The 20,724-nt window shown below is 40.5% G+C and overlaps 1 protein-coding gene across 5 annotated transcripts in view; it reads right to left on the bottom strand.

Annotated features, from left to right (window-relative positions):
• Positions 1-20,724, bottom strand: part of SULF1 (sulfatase 1) — a 121,212-nt gene that overhangs the window by 28,294 nt on the left and 72,194 nt on the right. For 4 of the 5 annotated variants that reach the window (XM_049825937.1, XM_049825922.1, XM_049825929.1 and 1 more), the window contains 7 exons: positions 15,857-16,008; positions 13,647-13,816; positions 4,078-4,228; positions 2,901-3,076; positions 2,208-2,336; positions 1,889-1,945; positions 773-902 (listed from right to left, as the gene is read on the bottom strand). In XM_049825937.1, coding sequence (XP_049681894.1) covers positions 773-902; positions 1,889-1,945; positions 2,208-2,336; positions 2,901-3,076; positions 4,078-4,228; positions 13,647-13,816; positions 15,857-16,008 — 965 coding nt within the window. The remainder of the gene's footprint in view (positions 1-772; positions 903-1,888; positions 1,946-2,207; positions 2,337-2,900; positions 3,077-4,077; positions 4,229-13,646; positions 13,817-15,856; positions 16,009-20,724) is intronic. The other variant, XM_049825954.1, reaches the window with a different exon arrangement.

Genomic DNA, 20,724 nt, shown 5'->3' with positions numbered 1-20,724 from the left:
TAGGTATAGCATTAATTCAGAACGGATTGAAAAGAATTTGAAGTCAGACTCACTTTTTCTTAATTTAGCTCCCTCCCTGTATACGCACTACAGAGCTGCAGGTGTAAGCGTACTAGTCAGGGGTGCAGTAACTTCTGGTTTTATGAGCAGGCAATTAGACCTTTCTATGAGTCAGGCATTATACTGAAATCATTAAGGCTAAGAGAAGAAAAAGTAACGCTTGGGTATGGATATCACTGAATCCTTACAGTGACCTTAAAGAGCAAGTATTTCTGAGCAAGGGAACCCTTCTATTAAAGGTGTTTCAATAAATAATAAAGCTTGATGATTACCAAGTGTGTTGTCCAGTTGTTCATCCCAGCAAATGAAATCATGGAGGACTAACCAGGTTGCTTCAGTAATTCTGAATTAGCCCACTGAGTGCAAGCTTTCACTGTCCAAAAAGACCTCTCCCTTATTCATAATTATCATTCAATTATCTTGCATATTTAGCAATACACTGAATTAAAGAAAAAGTAGTCATCTAATGTTACATTTAAGCACGAGAATTTTACCATGAGCCCCGTACTGAGACAGCAAACTAAGGACCAGCCCTCCAACACCTTAAACTGGACCGTTGCTTAGAGCAATTTGCTTCTGATTTTCTTTGCTCTGGAGATATTCAGAATAATGGTTTATTCTAAATGTCATATTCTTCAAATTCTTTTGACCCACAGTGAAAAATAGGTATTTCCCTGTAGCACATAGAAGACTGCAGTTGTTTGTGGCTTACCTGTCCTGGTTGTTCACAGGCTGTCTGGTACCTTGCTTGTTGGCATAATTCTTTTACTCTCTCATATTTTGGTAGTTGATTAGACTGCTGAGTGTTTTTGTTTGGTTCATCTTTCTTGCGTAGAAATTTGCTTAAAAAAATAAAATTGAATATTTCAGACACATTCTTCTAAAATCTGGAGATGAGGAATTCAACTAGAAAAGCAAAGCTACTTGAAGACTTAATGTCTTCTCAGGGAAAAAAAATTCCCACGTCTCTGTTACTGACCTTCAATGTAGGTCATGTAGTGAATAAAAGACTCAGGTGATTTGCTGGAAATTACCCAAAGAGAAATAAGGGCTGCTGAAACATGTCTAACGGATACAGTTCAGCACCACTCATACATAAGTGTATGTTCTTTCACAAAGCAAAACACACTGAAGCATACTCGCCTGGCTGAAAAGCCCAGCTGAAGACACTACAGGACTTCCATACTCGTTCAGCTATACCTTATATATTACAGTGTGACTTATATGCACTGTTTTGCACTACATCACACAGGATTTCCATAATCTGTAAAGCCATAAAGTGCCACAAGGAAATTGCTGTAAAATTTTTACCTAGAGAAAATTTTCACAGCAGTAATTGGCAAGGTGAGAGGGTGTAAAGAAGTATCAGCGAAAAGAAGAGCAGTTGTAGTCATAAATCTCATTTACACATAAGCCTTTTCTTTGTTCTTAGAACAAAAATGAAGAATGCTTCCAATACGTGATGGAAAATACAAAATCAGTTGATAAGAGGATTCTGCATAGCTGGATTTGAAGCAGAGATTTGGTAAGAAAATGAGTCAGATGATGACAGAAGTGTGCACAAGTACAATGTTAGAGAAAGAGGAGGTACAGGCTAGGAGAGTCACCAGAAAAGCCTACTTTCAAATTTCTTCAGAGGTAAGGGTTTGGGGGCACAGCAGCTTGCAAAGCCAGTGGTGGGAAACCAGGCAACAAGTCAGGCCTGTAAGTTTGCTTGCAAAATTTACTACTTCGCTAACTATAAAAAGGAAGAGGAGGGAGCAGAAAGGAAAGCATGTACAAGCCAGCAGACAGGCTCTCCCCAAACTCTCTCACCCCTAATAATTACCCTCTTTCCACAAGAAATGTGTCACGCCAAATTTTGGTCTTCTTGTTTGTTCGAAACCTGAAAGCAAAATAATAATATTAACTGCTGGCACCTATGTGTAACACTGCTAGTGTTAACAATTTTTTTTTCAAAAAACACCTCTCCACTTATATATACCTGCAATTTTATAGATGTGCTATTTAAGAGACTCTTCAAATGTGAAAGCTGTGGTCCTTGGCATGACACAGCTCATTTTCACAGAATCTCTTTTTCCATTCAGTTGTTGATTTACTCAGGTGTTTGCTTCTGAACTGGCTAAAAAAAAAATGCTGGGACCCACCTGTTTCCTGGTCTCTCCAAGTCCAGAAGCTTTAGGACAGATTTGCCATCCATATCTGGAGGGGTGTCAAGTCCTGCTATATCCAGAATTGTTGGAGCGAGATCAATATTCAGAACTATCTGAGGCACCCTGCAAATAAACAGAAAAGGTCATGGTTGTCATGTGTTCGATATGTAACTCTTCACATTTTCTTGGTAATAGAATGGTAATTAATGTTTATCAGGGCTTTGAAGATGTAAAGCTCTACAGAAGTGCTAAGTTTCTAAACTCCCCTTTGAAGTCTACAACTCAGAACGACAGGCCAGTACTGCAGACTGTCATCACAAAGAAAAAGCTAAGCACAATAAAACAAGGAGGCGCAGTAGCCATACTACTCTTACCTCCTTGACAATGAGGGCATGACGCCATCCATTCTGCTAAACCAGAAGGTGAGCAGTAAAGGTGAGCACCTGTTTTTCAAAAGCAAAGTCCAAAGCCTAACTGTACAGGACTATGCATTATACAATTGTCTCATCTCCATTACAACTTATTAATAATATGCAAAATGAAAGAAGCGCCTTTTTATAAGACTCATTGCTGTGCAATAATAGGGCATCCTTTATGAAATGAAACTAGACAGAGGGATAATTACATGCTCTTAGAAACATTTTACATTAGGTTCAACAGCTGTGCTAGAGACATAAGAGAACGTACACTGATCCTGGCTCTACACTTGGACCACGAATAAAGAAAGGAACTCGAATATCAAAGTCATATGGCATTGACTTCCCCTTGACCAGTCCAAACTGCCCGATATGGTAACCATGGTCAGCAGTGTAAATAATGTAGGTATTCTCCAGTTCTCCCATCTCTGCAAGCATTTGGTATAACTGCAACACAGCATAGGAAAAACTCTGAATTAAACGTAGCAAAACATGTTTTGTGCATAATCATGTATAAATACCATTTTACTCCCTTAAGTTCACAGAACCAAACATGACATCAGTGAGGTTGTTGAAACACATTCTGGGAATGGACATTTTTACATCTCGTCTTTATTGTGCTGCTAAAAAATTCAACTTACAAGTTAAATTTCATATTTGACAGAGGGGAAAATTAAACAGGTCCAGAAAATTAAAGAGCAAAATATGGTACTAGTAATGTAGTTACATTAATATGTCCAAAAGTCATTGTATACTCAAACACAGCTTGGGAAAAAAGCCTGCTACAGCTTTATAGCAAATGGTACTCAGATTTGATTTACTGTGTTAGTCTACAACTTTCTCATTCCTTACAGTTGTGGGCTTGGGAAAAGGCTGTAAATTTTTATTAAAGTTTAAAGAAATCTCTCTGGGGGAAGATCTTTGGTCATGGTGCTTGATTTTTTAACAAAAAGTCATGCAAAGTACACCTAATAGTTCATGTATCACGTTACCTATAATTAGCTGTACACTGCATTGCCTAACTTCTGCAAACACTAGCAGAGTGACACCTGAGTTGCTGTGATTTGCCAATTCCCAGATTTCAGCTGAAGGATGAACTGTGAAGGGAGTGCATGAAATGAATAGAAGTTGTCATGTGCGCACCTGTGTCTATCCATGTGTACATGCAGGTGATGCATCTTCTGTTAATACTGGGCTTTATATTAGGCCCAGTGACTTTTCCCTTTAAAAAAAATCATCAGCTTATTCAAGCAGCAATTAAAAGAAGCAAGTGAGGAGCTTGGCACTGTTGCAGAGAACCAGAATTCATTTCTACTGGGGATATGTGGAGTAACTCTTTGTAGGCCAAGAGTTTTCCCCAGGCTGTGGTTGGTGAAGGTGAAGAAAGTATTAATTTAATTTTGTTACCAACTAATAAGATTGTATTCACAGTAGTTTCTTGAACTCACTCTTTCCATAGAGTCGTCAACTGACATCAGGGTCTGAAGTCTTTTGCGCTGCAAGACGTTTGTAAACTCCATGTGGATGGGCAGCATGGGCCCCGTGTACTGCATGATCCAGTGCTTATCCATGTTTGGTGCATAGTTATAGCTGGGAGTGCTGGGAGGAAAAGAAAGGATTTGAAAAGTTGTGCAGCATCACAGGCACACCTTGGAGGAAGGTGGGGACTCCTCTAACACAGGAATAGCCAACAAACAGTTAAATCACATATTCCATGTGGTGGCTGGTATTTCTAATGTCAAATATCAACAAACGTCACTTCAGTGGCTTCCAAGCTTCATTGGTTCATATATCACTTCTTAAACATTTTTAACCTCTTGCTTTCTGAGCTTTCTTTCAGGCTTAAAGACCACTACCAGATCCATGTTAATATTTGGGATATGCTGAAACATATTTCTGAAAAGAATCTAGTTGTTAAAAATGCTTATCTGAATGATGCATCCCATAAAGATAAGTAGAAAAATGAAGAAAGTCAGAGACTAAAGATGAGCACTTCCCCTTCGTATTAATGTAAATTGCCCTGATGCTTCCAGTAGGGAAATTACCTTTATATTATCACAAGTTAAAGGAAACTCACAAGAAAGGTATTTTCCTGTGGGATAAAGGAATTTAGTAGTCAATACTAAGGTAAGAACAGTAACACTAGTGTTACCAGAGCCCACGTTTTAATTGGAGACCATTTTTGAGAATTTGGGTAGAATTTGAGAGGTACGTATGTCTCTAGTACATACAGCTAGTTTTGACTAACCCACTCAACCATTAGCCTCAAGGGAAAACAGAAGTGAGACAATGGTATCACAGGATTTGTGAACCTTTGATTGAGATTAAGAAGTATGGAAAGGTTAGCTCCCTGCTAAGTGAAGACAAACATAAACTAGAATTCCTTTTCTGCTGGAAATTCTTTTATTTCAGGTTGAAAAGTCAAAATTTTTGTCATTTCCCATGGTTGAAGTCTGATTTTTAAAAGAAATGTTTATACTATCACAAAATTAATGAAATTGAGCCCAGAAGCACAACCATCCAGGTTGTTGGCTGGCCAGCAGCCAACAAGATGGACCGATGGAGCCCTAGACCTGGAAGAAGCAAGTCTTAGGAGTTTTGGTCAGCTATCAGGTATTAGGCACATTGGCAGAAAAGAAGGATACTTCCAGTGCAAACTTCCCTCGGTTTCTTTGGAAGTTTGTCAGACGACATGTTTTCCCGGGAAAGAGCCGAGTTTCGATGAATCAGCATTTTCCAGCAAACCCCTGCTTTTTTTCAGCAGACTCCTGAGTGCCCCTGCCATGGCGGGATGAGGTGGCTGTGAGCCACGCTCAGCCGGCAGCACCATGACAGCCTGCCGCTGTGCCAGGAAGGAAAGCCAGCTGCTAAAGCAGGCTCAGGTCTCATGTTCCCAGGCCATTGTCAGAAGCCTCCTCCACATAATGGATAGTCTTTAAAAGCAGCACTCAAGGGTTTAGCAGGGTGGTTAAGCCCTTTCACAGACACTTTCCAAATGCATTTTGAATTTTCTGGGTGAGAAATGCAGCAGGCAGAGAGTGAGCAGAATTTTCCTCCCAGACAATTCAAGTAACAGGACCTTCTGTGAAATATCCAATGCCGGTGGCTGATGGAGAAATGTGAAATGGGGATCCAAAGTGGAAGGGAAAGAGTACTAGGGAAGAGACAGAAAGGAATCCAAAACCCCCACAACTTGTCTGTGTTCCCTGCAAACTCTTCTTTGTTGTACCTTGCAGAAATCCACCGGAATGGCACTGCTTGCCAGGCACAAGACCTGACGTTGCCCTCAGATCTGTCTACCTTTTTGGGGGGTAAAAAAATCCCAAAACAAATGCAATAGATTTGAGTTCTGGGGAGAATATTGCTGATTTCTGAAAACCTTTCCAAGTAGACAGACCTCTTCCCTGTCAGTGATGACTGTTTATCACAACATTTTTTTCTTAAGCAGTTGGAGATATCAACTAAATGTTCAGCTGTTATAAGCCCTTGAAAGTCATCATGGCACAGTCTGTCACTGTTTCTATTCTTCCCTTTTTGGGAACGGCTTTGCTCTGTATTGACAAGTACTGCTGTAAAGTAACACTAACATCTACATTTCCTTGATTACTCTTAGCACTGGGAATATAAGGTTGAAGATATGTACCGTGTTTTCTATTGCCTCTTCTCAGTGATGGACGCTATCTTTTCTTGAGCACGTTTGTTCATCCATGATCAGCAGACAGTGCCAGGTACGCCATTATTTTCAGGTTGTCCATGGCCTCTAAGTCTGGCAAGGAGCTACTGCTCACAGGCCTGTTGGTCTTTGCTGGGCTTCCCCTGAACTGCTCAGATGCTACCCAGAGTGCAGTAAGGAGCAGTTTCTGATTTCAAGGTCATTCTTGCCAGTTGATCAGCAAATAGTAAAGCACTTAAACTTCTGAATGTGTGCCCAGAGGCTGACTGAGAGTTCATTTTACATGTTACAAAAATAGATAGCATGAAAAAGTGCTCCCCTTCATGTAGGTCTGTTCTAAAATGACCAGCAATATACTACACGAATATTAAAATCTGTAGAGGGGGTAAGGATTGAGAGAGCAAATTATTACTCTACTAAAAAGGTATAGTATTTGTCATTCTTGTAGGGTATGCTACCTTGGGCAAATCTAGAATGCTCAGTTGCTCGCTTACATTTGCCCAACACATACTATGCAGAACTTACTACACAGAGACTTCTTGGCACTCCATGACAGGTCTGTTCTGGCACTGGGCAGGACACTGGAAGATGTCAGGTTCATAAAGTTTCAGATTGATACCCACAGTTTAACTAACAAAAAAATCCCAAATACTTAAGAATAACAAATGCTGAACACAGTCAGGCACTTGCCCGTAAACACATTTCCAGAATGAGAACAATAATTCACCCTGAGATTTCATAATCTTTCACCTATGTGAATGAATTTACAGAGAAATCATCCCACTTTTTATGCACATTTGCAAAAGCCAAAAGAGTAAATTAGTATTAGCTTTCCCTAGACTTAAGATTACATTCTCCTCAGGAAAGGAATGACTTGTGGTTTGGGTTCTGTTAGTGCTTAATACCTCTGTATCAGTGTGCATTGTTTTGTTCATGCACCATCATGGAAATTGTATTTACTGTCTATTTAACCACCTGTTAAACTGCAACAGGAGAACCCACAGTGGTGGTGATAAAGCATAAAGGAGTGAATATCTATAAGCACTAGTGCACTTTTCTCTTTGAAGAAAGATTTACCATGAAATCTATCATTTATTTATCTGTAAGCATCAGTTCAAATAGATACTTAAAGTTACATTGAGAGGAAAGGAATATATTAGCATTCAGCTTTGTGGCCTGAATCCAAAGGGCCTCAGTAACCTTCACTTACATGAACAATCAGCATTTCATATCACACATTTTAATTACTCTTACTGACAACCTATTTACTATATTTGTATATTTAAATTTGAACTTCAAAATAGAGACTGTAACTTATTTGGCTTCTAAGGTACTACAATAACTTTAAGTTAGACAAGAAATAAAAAAACCCCAACAACCCAAAACATGCTTGTACTTGAGGACCTATTGAAATGGAGTCCTCAAATAGCAAGTCATTCAGAAATGAATTACACTGCCTTCTACTAGTAACTGAATGGCTTTTGGTGTGATATTCAATGAAACAAATGGAATACAGCCCTTCTGCAAATCATTATTACAAAAAGATATTTTACAGGTTAAGAAAAGAATGGGAGATTCAGCTTGGCTAATGCTGTTTACACAGTTGTGGTATCTGTGTGGAAAAGAAATAGAGCAGAGTACAGCATGTTTTAAGAGCTCCCAGAATTCAGTGCAACCCTAAATTAACGTTTGTTTTCTAAAAATTTGATATCTAAAAATATATACATGTCCGTTACAGATGGGTTAATGTGGAAAGAAACAAGGATGTTTACAAACATTTGTTCATTTGCTCATACTAAAAATCTGCATTTGCCTTTATTTACAATCTCCTAATTCCCTCCTGTTTCTATTCAACAAAAGAAAATTATGTTCACAAAAATACTGCCTAAAAATGTTGGTTTTGAATAATTCCATAGAGTTCTTGGGGGTTTTTATCCCAAAAGTCTTTGGCTAATCTTCTGTTTAGATTGGGAGTCCTCCAGTTACTGAAAATAATACAGCACTTATATGCCCCAGGAACATTTTCGCTTCATAAAAATAAAAGTCAACATTTTAAAATAATACCTATGGTAAAACTCATTGTGAAAAATGAATAGTTTCTGTACAAAATTAACACCTATATTTTTCTTTGAAATATGATTAGCAAACATTGCATAAGTGGTCATGTTTCTTCAGAAAAAGTGTAAATAAACAAAGGAAGCAAATCCTTTGTTTCCAGGGAAAGTAGACTTCCAGGTTTAGACACTGTTCTTGGAAAGCAGGAAGCCTAGGTTCTGCCCAAAATTAAAAGTCAAAAAACTATGACCAGTAGCGTGGTCAATATTAATGTGAAGTTGAATTTCGCCATTCTGGGTCACTTTCACTGCCTTTTAAAAGAGGAATCTCTTAAACCCAGGGATATTTATATATCTGGGGATGTGAGTTATGAAAGTTTCGCTCCTAAAGTATAACATAACTGCTGTATTTTGGAACAAAGAAGAAAATAAAGATGTTACCGTTAAAAATAACACCTTTTTATTTTAGGAAAAAATCTTTGTTGCTGCTGCAGAAGTTAATTGGGTAACTAAAATCTTACCTCATTTCTATATCACACTATTTCTTCTAGTCCTGTTTAAAGTCACACTTGCAATGACGTGCGTGATGATTTTGATCATTTATCTCTAAGTCAGGAGTCCAAGCAGGCCTCGAGCCAGCAGCGACAAGACACACTGACATGTCAAGATTTATTACTGATGCAAATGTATGAGCCCACTCTAATGGGTAAGTGTCCACATTACAAGAAATACCATTGTAACCAGCAGATGTTTGAGATTCAGCCTCAGTGACGAGAAGGCACCCTGAATGCAGCCATCTCACACCCCAAATTCACAGTTAAGACTGCATCAGGAGCTGCAACAGCATTGTTTTTCATGCTTCACTACTGCAAGCACGCAGCTACTGCCAGACCTGGTCATTCAGCACCTTTCATACTATCTTTAAATGGAAATTTAAAGGTCTGCCTTTCATATCATCTACCTTTTCTCACATTACTTTGGGAAACTTTCCGATCTCTTCCCAGATAACATTTCTAGCTGCTCCTCCTAAGATATTTAGCCTGGCAATAGGATTGCTTCCAGGTAAGCATAAAATCTGGTTGTCAGTCCTCCTGCCAGCCCAAGGGTGTTTAGCTCAGCACAGCCAGCAGTGTTTTGCAAAAAATTTCCATTTTTCTACGTTCTTCAGTAAATCTGCCTCCTGCAGATTTTTGTTTCTAATGTTTGTTTACTTCACAGCTTATAAACAGCTTAGGTCCAATTCACAGTTCCCCTAAGACTGGTTCATACTGGAAGGTAAAGGGAAGTTAAAGTGCCAGAGGCCCTGAGCATAACTGAAAATTCAGGCTTTCATTAGAGCATCCTTTGAGTCAAAGCTTTCCTGCTCAGCTGTCTGAAGGAACAAGATTCCCCTGTAACAGCTGCCAAGGACACCGAGAGAGCCATCTCTTGTGTCATAACTTCATAATTAACAGTAACAATTCCAAAGGTCTAGCAACCTCTCTCCCCAATAGATGATGTTCATTGCCACAGCAAAGTTCTATATATTGCTTTCATCTAGTATATCTTCTCCAGTCCCATTTTCTTCCACAGAAATAACTTCTGGGCATAGCTAGAGTACATGCATTAGTATGATTTATTTTCAGAAAATATATCACTCGTTATGGTGATAGCAGCCAGCATAAACTTTCAGAAATATTTTTAGGTGTCAGAAATAGAACATATTTTAAGGAGAGGAGAGGTGGGAGAGTGGGAGGAAGAATGGACACTTAAAAACAATAGAGAGTGTCTGCTGCTTCCAGTATGATATAGCCTGTGTTTCATGTTAAACTGGAGCTAATAAGAATTAATGGGGATCACTCAAAATAATGATTAAACAGTTGTCCTTGTAAGATGTTTCACGCCACTCCAGTAGGCTGTTTGTGCTGAGGAGGCCAGGACTGTAAGGTAATGGTGGTATGTAATTCTTCCTTTTTGGCTTTGATGGGTTTTTAATGAATCTTATGGACTTTGTTGTTGCATTCATTTGATTTTCTTCCGGCCATGTTGTTAAGTGGGAAAATGAGACCCACACCCACGTTTGAGGGCAGAAGTCTCCCTGAACTGGAGTATTTCCTGTCATAGCTGCTCCCCCCTTCAGATGTGTAAGTGGAAAACTTCCAAACAAACTTTCGGTTTATGGTTTTTTAAATTTATAAAGGCAGTATTTCAATCAAATGACAGGCACTTTACCAGTAAAGAAACGTCATGTAATTTAAGGGTCTGCTTCAGCTGCTGTCCTTTTAAGCAAAACTTCCCCTCACATGTGGTTGACAGGCTATCTTAATCCTTGGTTTGTAGGTATAACCTTCCATCTCAGTTTGTAAAGCCAGCAAGCAGCTTTTGACCTGATTTCCCTTCTTTGTTGGAGGTAGGCGTTACAGTAACATGATATAGCAACTACATTTTTAAAAACAAAATCCAAGGTCAGATGGCTGTCACCCAAGGTCAGAAAGAAAGAGATTCAAATGGTGCTTGACCACCAAGGAAGAAAACCTAAGGGTTAAACGTTCAAATTACACAAACCTTGGCAGGAGGGATTTTATTGTTCTTATATTGTTTTCACAGGGAGCACCAAATATTTCTGTGAGAACTGAACTTCTTATGTCTTTTAGACCACATTGCTAATATTTTTGCTAGAGAAATCAGTTATTTGGAGGCTTCAGTCACCCAAATTGGCTGTTTATCTTCAATTTGTCTCATTTCTTAGTCTGCAGATTGAACTCTAACACATGTAGTCAGTCAGTGCAATAAGAAACACAAAACAACCCAGCAAGGATCTCTTGAGGTCACTAGAGAAAAAACTCTTTGCAAGAAGGTTGCCAAGAAATCAGCAACACCAGAAGACAAGAAGAGGCACAGCTGAGTCTCATATTCTGGGCTGTCCCACAAGTAGTCTAGCAGAGCAAGGTATTTAGACCCCAGGAGTCCATGCAAATAAAAATTCATTTACACAAGTACTAAAATGAAACTAAGCCTGCAAACAAAATGAAACTAAGCCTGCAAACAGATAACTGGGATCTTCGCTTTGCAGGTAACATGCAACCTGTATAAGGTGGAGAGGCGGTTAAAATTTTGGAGACTAACTAAACCCATTGGTTCTAGCAGCACAAGCTAGAAAACAAGGAGGCTGAAAACAGCAAGCAGTAGAAAGTATCAGGAGCATGATAAACCAATGCAAGCTCCTACAAGCACTCTTTCATCAGAAAGCAGTGAGCATGGAGCCTAAAATGAGTTGCTTTGGCCTGGGGAGAGGTAGGGTGAGATACAATGATTCAGTGCTTTTCTTCCAGACACAGTCCCCACAGCTAAGCGGAAACAGTTTGAATCCTACCCTCCTGTATGATGGATAGTCCCCCAGTAGACAGGATGGCTTGCCTGAGGCCAGGCAATCTGTGCCGCTAAACGGGAAGCAATCTGTTGAACAGAGCGAGAACAAGTAGATATAACTCTTGCTATGAAAAGGGGTGATTGAACGAGGACATTGGAGAGGTCCATTAAATTTGATGTAGTGACTGTTCATTATTCTTCACAGGATGGGAAGTAGGGGACACCAGTGGCATGGGCAAGGTCCAGGTTTAGAAGGAAAGAAAAGGCAGTCCTTTGTCCCCAATGCACAGGGTAACACTGTGAACTTGTCGCCACAATATGGTGGGGCTGCCACCACGGTTCGAAAGAGATCAGACCCATGCAAAGAGAATGGGGCACAGTGGCCTGGATGCTTCACCTAAACTGGTGATTTTCAGAAGCTAGAAAAACAGGGAAAATTAATCTCTCTCGGCTTGGTTTTTTGGTTTGTTTCCCCCCCCCCCCCCCCCCCAAGCATTCCCCGCTGCTTTCTGCTGGAGCACATAATTCAGGATACTGAGTTAGAAAATTCTTTCACACAACCCAATATGACAGGTTTTATGTGTTCATGTCTATCTTATTTTACCTTTAGGACATAAAAAGGTGATAATAATTCTTCAGGATGATTACTTGAGAACAAATTTCAATTGAATATTTACAAACTAAAATCTCAATCTCTTCGCTTCTGTATCCAGGTAGAAATTACCCTGAATATCTAAGTAACTATGAAACATTGCTGACTGGTTGCATTACTTGCAAAGTCAAGTCTCAGGAATGTGGGATTTGTTGAGAATATAGGATAAGAAAAATATAGTTAAGAATGTAAGGTCAGGGAAAGTGGCATATGTAGAAAGTAGCAGCCACTAAAAGGATAAAAAAATACAAACTAACAAATATTTAACCATAAGCCATGAACAGCAATTCTTTTTCTGGCTCCAGCTGTGAACAATTTACGCATGCAGTTTATGCAGTAACTGCTACTCCTTGCAATTTTAAAGTAGTTAATGTAACTACAAAAAACATCTCTGCGTGTGAGCTACTGCAGAGTGTCCAAAATGCAGTTTGTAGACCAAGAAGCTTTTCCACTGTGTGATGAAGCTGATTCCTCCTCATTTCCAGAGACCAAATCAATGTACAATCCAGCTAAATATTTTGTTAAGTTTTTTCTGTGTGGAAAGAGGTGCAAAGACATTGTTTAAGCACAAATGGAAAGAGTGGTCTACATGCTTATAGTAGGCAGAAGGGCAACGGAAAGCTTCCATAACACCTCACTATGAGGAAAAGGACCCACAATATTCAAGGTATTGAATACAAAGCAAGATGTGCAATCTAGGACTATCCTCACATGTTTACCTGAAGTTCATTTCAGTTCCAGAAACAAAATGAAGAGTTCTTTTTTATTATTATTATAGTGTAATCACCAGAAAAGATTAAGCACGTTATTTAAAAATGCAGTCTGATAGGCTATTTTGGGAATCTGCCAGTATCCAGTCTATAAACAAATGGTGCACTCAAAAGCTACAAAAGGGTGTTTTTACTCTCAATGCATTCAGTTAGCTAGAGCCCAGGAAGCGCATATCTCAGAGGAAGATGAAGGAAGTAATATCTTTCCAACAGATCCTGACCTGTGTCTACATATTTTCAGGGTATTGTAAGAAGCTGCCCTTGCAAAGCCAAATACTGACCTTTTAATCTCCCACAACTTCCCAGGAGGAAAAGAGCTTCTCTCTGCTTTAATAATGGTCAGAGCTGTCACTCTCCTGCCCGAAAGGAGCAAGCACAGCAAAAGAAACAAGCAAACATTGACGGCGTGCTATGAGTTTCTTATATTTGAATTCTCTGTTCCCGCAACATCTCCATAAACAAATACCTCACAAGAAGCAGATACAAGGAGCGGGTCTGGCAGTGTGTGATTTTGACTTACATATGCTGTGAAGCGTTGGGATAGAGCTCTGAGAACTGTGGTGCCGAATCCTCGGGGCCATGGGGCGCAGCATGGCTGATGACCATCATTATGGGCCTATGGGGATATATCCTCTTAGACATTCTGAAGTAATTAATGCTCTCATTAGTGATTAGGTCTGTGAAGTAGTCCTGGAACATACGATTAACACAAAGCAAAAGGTACAAAGTGTATGATTAATTAAATCACATACTATCATGTTGTTATGTTATTTTCAAGTCCTTGTTACAGCTCAGATCAGGAAGTAAAAACATACCATCAAAGAGATGTATGATTCCAGGGAGCATAGGGGAGACTGAGCAGTAATTACTTTCTTAAGCAGGCAATGCCACATAAAATGAGACAGTATTTTGCAAATCAGATACAAGAGAAGGCATTAAGTAAATATGATTACCAGATTTTGTAATATAATGCTAAGTAACATTTAAAATGACAGACTATATCGGCAAAGATATGTTTCCTGAATTTCACTGATAAAACACTTCCACAAGGTAATGGCTCCTAATTGCAAGAAAACATTGACTCGTACGTTGGTTTTCTGTTTACGATAACATTTCTCGCATGCTCTTTGTTCAGAGTATACTTTTGCATATGTACAAAGTGGAAGAAAGACACAACAGGCAACAGATTGCAAAAATCTTTATCAAAGAAATTGCAAATGTGAATGCAGGGAGCAGTTGAATTCCTGCAGGCTCTGTTCATTTAATTGTGCAACTTTAAGCAGTGCAGCTGCTGAGATTGGGGTTGTGGCTCACTAATAAACTGGCTTAACCCACAGCCAAGGTGGCAAATGGAAGCCTACAAGGGGAAGGGAGGAAATGGAACTAAGAAAAAAAGATGAAAACTTAAATTAAACCACCTGCCACCTTGGAGTATTCACTGTTGGCCTGGAGGTCTAGTGCGAGCTTCATTGAGAAAGTGCTGAGACAATGTTTGTAATTTCAAGCACTTCCAGGCATGACTAATCATATGTTGTGGATTCGAGGCCTCAAACAGCTGCAAAAGCAGAGCCTGAGGGACAAGGTCTGTGTCGCATGTCAGTGCTGGGACAAGCCAACCAGCTGTGACCTCCTTGCTCGCCTGCTCCCTGTCCCCCCTGCCCCTTCCCCTCTCCGGTAGCACACTCGGAGCACACACAGTAGCCAGGAGCACACACTGGCTGCTACAATGCCTGCAAGGATATGGAAGAGACAGCGAGTGACCTTTTGGTTTCTAAAATGGGTAGCGAGCACGAGGCACAAGGGTTGTGATAATTTCTGGGTTTGTGGCCTGTTCAAGTGAAATGCCTGTATGACTGCTGTCCCAAAGCATCCACTCCCCTCCTATTCCCCTATTTATTCTAGCTACATACGCAGGGTGTGTAAGGAATGTATAACTAACCAATATTCTTTATTTTCTTTTTTTTAAGTCTATATAAATATATAATCAGTATCATGTAATTTCTACGGGTGGGGAAATCAGAAACAGGCATTGCGAGCTTCCAATAAAATCTCATTACATGGGTCAGAAACCACAGCTGCAACATCTGTATCATCTTCCGTGAGCTACAGTCTGAGGAAATTCCAGATTGCTTTGTGGAGGCTGGAAAGTCTGCAATCTGCACTCCTAAGCCTTTCCGAGAAACTTCATGGCAGTGGGCAGGTCACCTTGGCATACTTTCCAAACTTTGTCAAGAGCACAAACAAGCTCTGAAGTTTTCCAACGGCCGTGTTCTCGCGCTTATCTATTCTCATAGTCATATCCGGAGTCTGACACCACAGGCGCACAGCTTTTTTTGGTGTGCACTGTATGACGGAAAACAGCATCATCTAAGGTTTCTCATGTGGGTAATAACTGACAACACTCAGCTAACTTTAAAGTTCAGTAGTGCAAGGGGCACAATTATTTTGGGGAAAGGCCTTTATTTACTACTTGTTTCTGCTACCCAACCATCACTTTTGAGCAGAGGGAGAGAGGGAGGGAGGGAGGGAGGGAAGAATCACCAGGCTCCACTGAGGAGCCCTTGGAAACATTCTTCCATTGTGCAATTAATATTCTCAGGTGGAAATTGATCTGTAATGCCCTGGAGAGAAAATGACATCTCAATTTCTTGGTTATAGTTGGTTAATTAATTATCTGAAAGTTGTTTTTATATTGATTAATGATGCAGCATTTATGTGTCTGGAAAATACCTTTGCATAATCAAATCCATGCTTCTCTTTGTTACCATTGCGAGAAATGGTGTAATTATAGAAGCGAGAGTTCTTCACTAATCCAACCCACTCTCTCCACCCAGGAGGGATGTAGCTGCCATTGTATTCATTGAGGTATTTCCCAAAAAAAGCTGTGAAGGTAGAAAAAAAAGAAAAAAACCACACACACATGAGGCTTTGCAATCCAAGTCTTTTAGTCTGAGTAAAAAGCATGCATGAATGAAGATAAAATGTGTTAGAATGAGTCAGAGTTGCTTTATCAAAAATGTTCCTTTTATTCCTTAGAGGGTTTTGAAATTAAAGTAAGTTATTTCCAGTTTTTATGAGAGTTGAAAGCCTTTGTGACTTTAGGTTTTCTTCTTAATCTTTTGGAATCTAGTGCTCACGTGAACTATTTTCAGATTTTTTTTAGAATGAGTATGTTTCTCTTGGTTTCCACTTGAAAATGGAATAAAACTCAGTGCCCAGAGGAAACATCTGAGAAACACCTTGTGGTTTTAAGCAAGTCCTGTGATGTTTTGGAGTGTGGCTTCTGAATTTTGAAAGACTGGCCTTGGCAACCTGGCTATGTTTGCTGGTTTGATAAAAGGTCTGGAAAGTCCAGATCTCCATCCCACGGGGCCACATTTGGGTAGAACAAGAGGCAATCCTCACCCTGCTTTGCTGCCACAGCTTCTCTGAGGCAAAACTAATGAAGAAACAAAGACTTGGAGGTCAAGCACCTTTGCCTGGCCTGCCAAACTAAGTGTATTTTTTTCCATTTGCTCCAGGTGACAAGTCAGAACCTACTCAGACTGAAAATTTCAGCCTTTGCCTTCAGGCCCAGGAGGGTTTGCAGGTGCTCCTGCCAATTCCTCTGGAAGGAAGTAAAAAGAAAAACAATCTCACAATGCAGTGGGCTCCCAGCTCTCTGGGAGTTGTGAATCGCTTATGCCAAAGATACACAGACACCAAAAGCCGGCCAACTGGCTTTGGGAGGGAGGATTAATGCTGGCATGGCACCCTGGCAAATGCAGCCACATTGCTTCTAGGGACAGATGGGTATGGAAGCTCTTTAGCTGCTTGTGTAAGGTCTTTGGCCTGGACAAAAAAGTCAGTATGGATGGCTCTGCCCTGCTTTTCCACTGCCTGGGAAGCGCAGTGACAAAACACATGACCAGACCTGCAACTTGGGTTTTCAGGGATTTATTAGCTCCAGCTCAGTCCCAGCAAGTTACTGGGGTGTCTGAGTAACTTCACTGTTTGCATATTTAATTTTCTTGAGGTTTACAAGGCCCTGCAGGGTCACCTGCGCCAGCAGTTCTGCCACCCGTGTCCCCAGCAGTCAAGCGCAAAGGTACTCCTGGTGCTCACAAAATAAGACACTCCTGAAGAGGAGGGAATGACAGAGACCCCTCCCTTTCCAGGGACAGAGCTCCTCTGGCTGATAGCTGCCCACCTCACAGCACCCCTTTGTGGTGCACAGCCCCTGCCTTCGCTGCTGACCCTGGCTTGGCCAGCCACGACTGCCCGCGGAGAGCTGCTGCCCAGCATCACTTCCTCGGCCAAGCATTGGGACACATGTCAAACCCCCACATTTGTTTCCTACTAGGAAATGAAGTCACTTTGGAAAACCTCACATTCGACCTAGACACATTCAATCTAACCAAAAAAGCACATTTGCGGAAGGGCTTAAATAATTCAGATCTGACTGATGTGGGGATGGTGAACTTCCTGGGAAAACTAGTGGAAAAATCAAAATGTTCATAATTAAGACTTGCCTGAGGCAACATAAATATGGTGCAATCAGATCATATAACTGCCAAATGTCACCAACCAGAATTACAGTCATATATAATGTTACTTTCCTATACCACGTGGAATGTGACATATAACCAACTCCTACAGACACTAGACCAGGCTTCCAGCTCTTCCTCCCACAGCCACCAAGAAAGCAACCCAGCCTCTCTCCTTTTTTCTCCTGAGGCCAACCAGAAGACATGAAGCTTGAGATGAAGAGGGTGACCATGGGGAGGGAATATGTGCCCTGTTGCCTCTGGGAATGGAAACCATACCTCTCCTTTAAGGCAGCCAAACTGGGTTAAACTCTCAGGAAGTCAGATGTCCAGGGAAAGTGTAAGGGTAAAGGCTGAAATATAGTGGGAAGGGAAGCCAAGGAAAGAGTAGAATGAGAAGTCAGAGAGAGAAAACAGTGAAGAAAAGTATGGGAGAGAGGAAGCATTACTGAGCCAAGCAAAATCAAGGACAGTCTGTGGTTACAGGGGAGATCTGAGGTCAGCCCTCCTGAATGCCATCCCAGATCCACCAGCAGCTACTGCATGACCTTGGAGAACCTCCGCATGCTGTCCTTATCTGTAAAGGACTCTACTGCCAACCTGCCTCCCACAAAGATCTGAGGCTTTCAAGCTGTGAAATGGAAGTTATGGCAATTTATCATGTAGGATGGTTTGATAGCCCCACCTATAATTAAGATTGACTAATACTGAGACCTGAACTCTGCTATTTGCAGTCTTGCCAAACTTCAATCATTAGTGATGATAATTTCCATGCTATCTGACTCAGGCTGCATTTTGCTCCATGGAACATTTTAGCCAAACAGTTCAGTAATTTCCAAGAAAAAGGCTAGGGAAAAATAAATGGGTTTGCCCATTTAAAAATAATTGGCAAGCTTTTCTCTAAGAAGTTCTAGTGTCTGTAGGTTTTGATGTAGTGCCTTTGCAAACAACAGAGGTGGCTATGAAAATCTGTCTCAAAATGGCCAAGCTCTGAAAAACTGTAATACACACATGACCAGGAAAGACTGACTACAGCTTCTCAGTTTAATGTCACCATAGGGTGTTCCTTTATGGACGTGAGAAAGTCCCTACGGTTTCAGTTTTGGCACTAAAACAAAGAACAGTCAGCTTCTTTCTCTCCTCTCTCTTTTGATATTCAGGCATTACCTGAGAGAAAGCCACCAGCATAAAATGCAGAGATGAAATGACCTCGGGCATAAGGATGAGAAAAGATAAACTGAATTTAGAAAAGGAAAGGGAGGCTTGGAGCTGGTGGGGGCCAATTCATCTTGGAATTTCCTTGCTATAGATGACTTAATTTTCTAACTTTAATAATGTTTTGTTAGCTCCCCTTTGGCCCCCTGAACCCCATATTTTGGTGCATGTTATGAGACTTCGGATTGACAGTCTGAACCATTCACCTTTGTGTTGGCAATGATTTAGTATTTTATCATAAAAATAATCTCAGAGCTGTCAAGTTTTAAGCAGCTCCTTGAGTGACAGTTTGCAGAAATAGATGTTTCCCCCTGTTGTAGAATAAAGCAGTTCCTATGTCAAATGTATAGTAAAGCCCTGAATACTAGTAGAAGGAGCAGTAGCCATGATAATGGATCACATTTGCCAAATTGCTTTAACCAAGAGTAGTTTGTTGGTCAAAAGCTCAGGAAGATATGAGTAATTAGACAGATGAAGGGAAAAGCCAGGCTTTTACTGAAACACAAGAGTTCAGTCCCTTCACCATGGGGTTTTCTGAGTACCACTGAATATAGGATAGGGCAAGTGAGTCAGAGCTAGAGCCCAGCGCCAGCAGTTAGTGTCTGGCTCTTCACACTCTGAATGAAGACAAGTGCCAGAGTGAAAGGAAAGCACAGTAGTGTCCATGGGACCAAATAATAATCAGCAAGTAATCACGACGGGTGTCCTAGTTGTTTTTTCTTAACCAGAGGATTGTAAACAATTAAAGCACTATGGAATATGTCACAGAACTGCCCAGGAGCTGACACAGTGATGTGCAAATGTCCTTGCTGGATCTTCACATAGTTGGCTTGTAGAGTCAGCCCACATCCTTAACTTAGCTGTAGCCCAATGCTTGCTGAATTGCCAAGTCTGAGTACTGACTGGGAATGCTCAGCTTTAGAAGCCACTTGTACTCAGCAGCTACAGGGTTTAGGAAGCCATTTCTGCTTGTAATTAATAAAACAGAGATTATGACTGAATGGGTAAAAGCCTCATTAAAAAGTAATGCCATTTCAAGGGACATCTTTTCATTATTGCATGTAATGGCCCCCACAGGGATAACAGGAGGGATAAATGCCGATTTTTGCATTTTAATAAGACAGGTTTTATCTGCATTTTGGCAGTTTTGCTAACTGTTCCCAGGACACATTGTTATTTTTTAATCATATGTAGAGTAGCTTAGTATATCAGAATAATTGTATTCTGTATCAGTATGTTCAATTAAGTTTATGCAAACAACAACACGGCATGGTGAACAGTTATACAGACATCTATGTGTTTCAGGAGTGGCTGCAGAATACACGTTTGGTACCTAACATGAATAGATCCCATAATATAGGGGTTTGTTTTCCCTTTAGCAATTAGCTAATGATTTCTGAACTGGACTGAGACATCCAGGGGGTTGCAAAGGGTGCAAGAGAAGGAGAATTTCACCGAGGGGATTTCTGGAGTTTGAAAGTCAGGATATTTATAGCTGAATGTGATTCAAATTCTCATAATTCCCAGTACTTTTCCCCCCAGTATTTTCTACAAGCATTTATGACTAACATTTACAGTATTACACAATAAAATTAGTCCCAGGCCTCTTGTCAGCATTAGTGGATTAGCGTACAGGTGAACTGGCCTACATCTACTGGCGAGACATCTCTGCATTTTCACGGATCAAAGGGCATACATTATGTTCTACGCCCTTGTTATTTGTTGAGGCTTATGGGAATGTTTCTGATTTAAAACAACCCCAAACTTTTAAAAAGGTATGCTGCAGTAAGGTTTAGTCACCGTGACCCAGACAAGAGCTTTAAGTAGACAGCCCACTTCCTTTAACAAAGTCAGGAA

This window comes from Accipiter gentilis, chromosome 2 (genome assembly GCF_929443795.1).
Source record: "Accipiter gentilis chromosome 2, bAccGen1.1, whole genome shotgun sequence".
Lineage (NCBI taxonomy): Eukaryota > Metazoa > Chordata > Aves > Accipitriformes > Accipitridae > Astur > Astur gentilis.
This window is presented reverse-complemented; position numbering and strand designations above follow the sequence as displayed.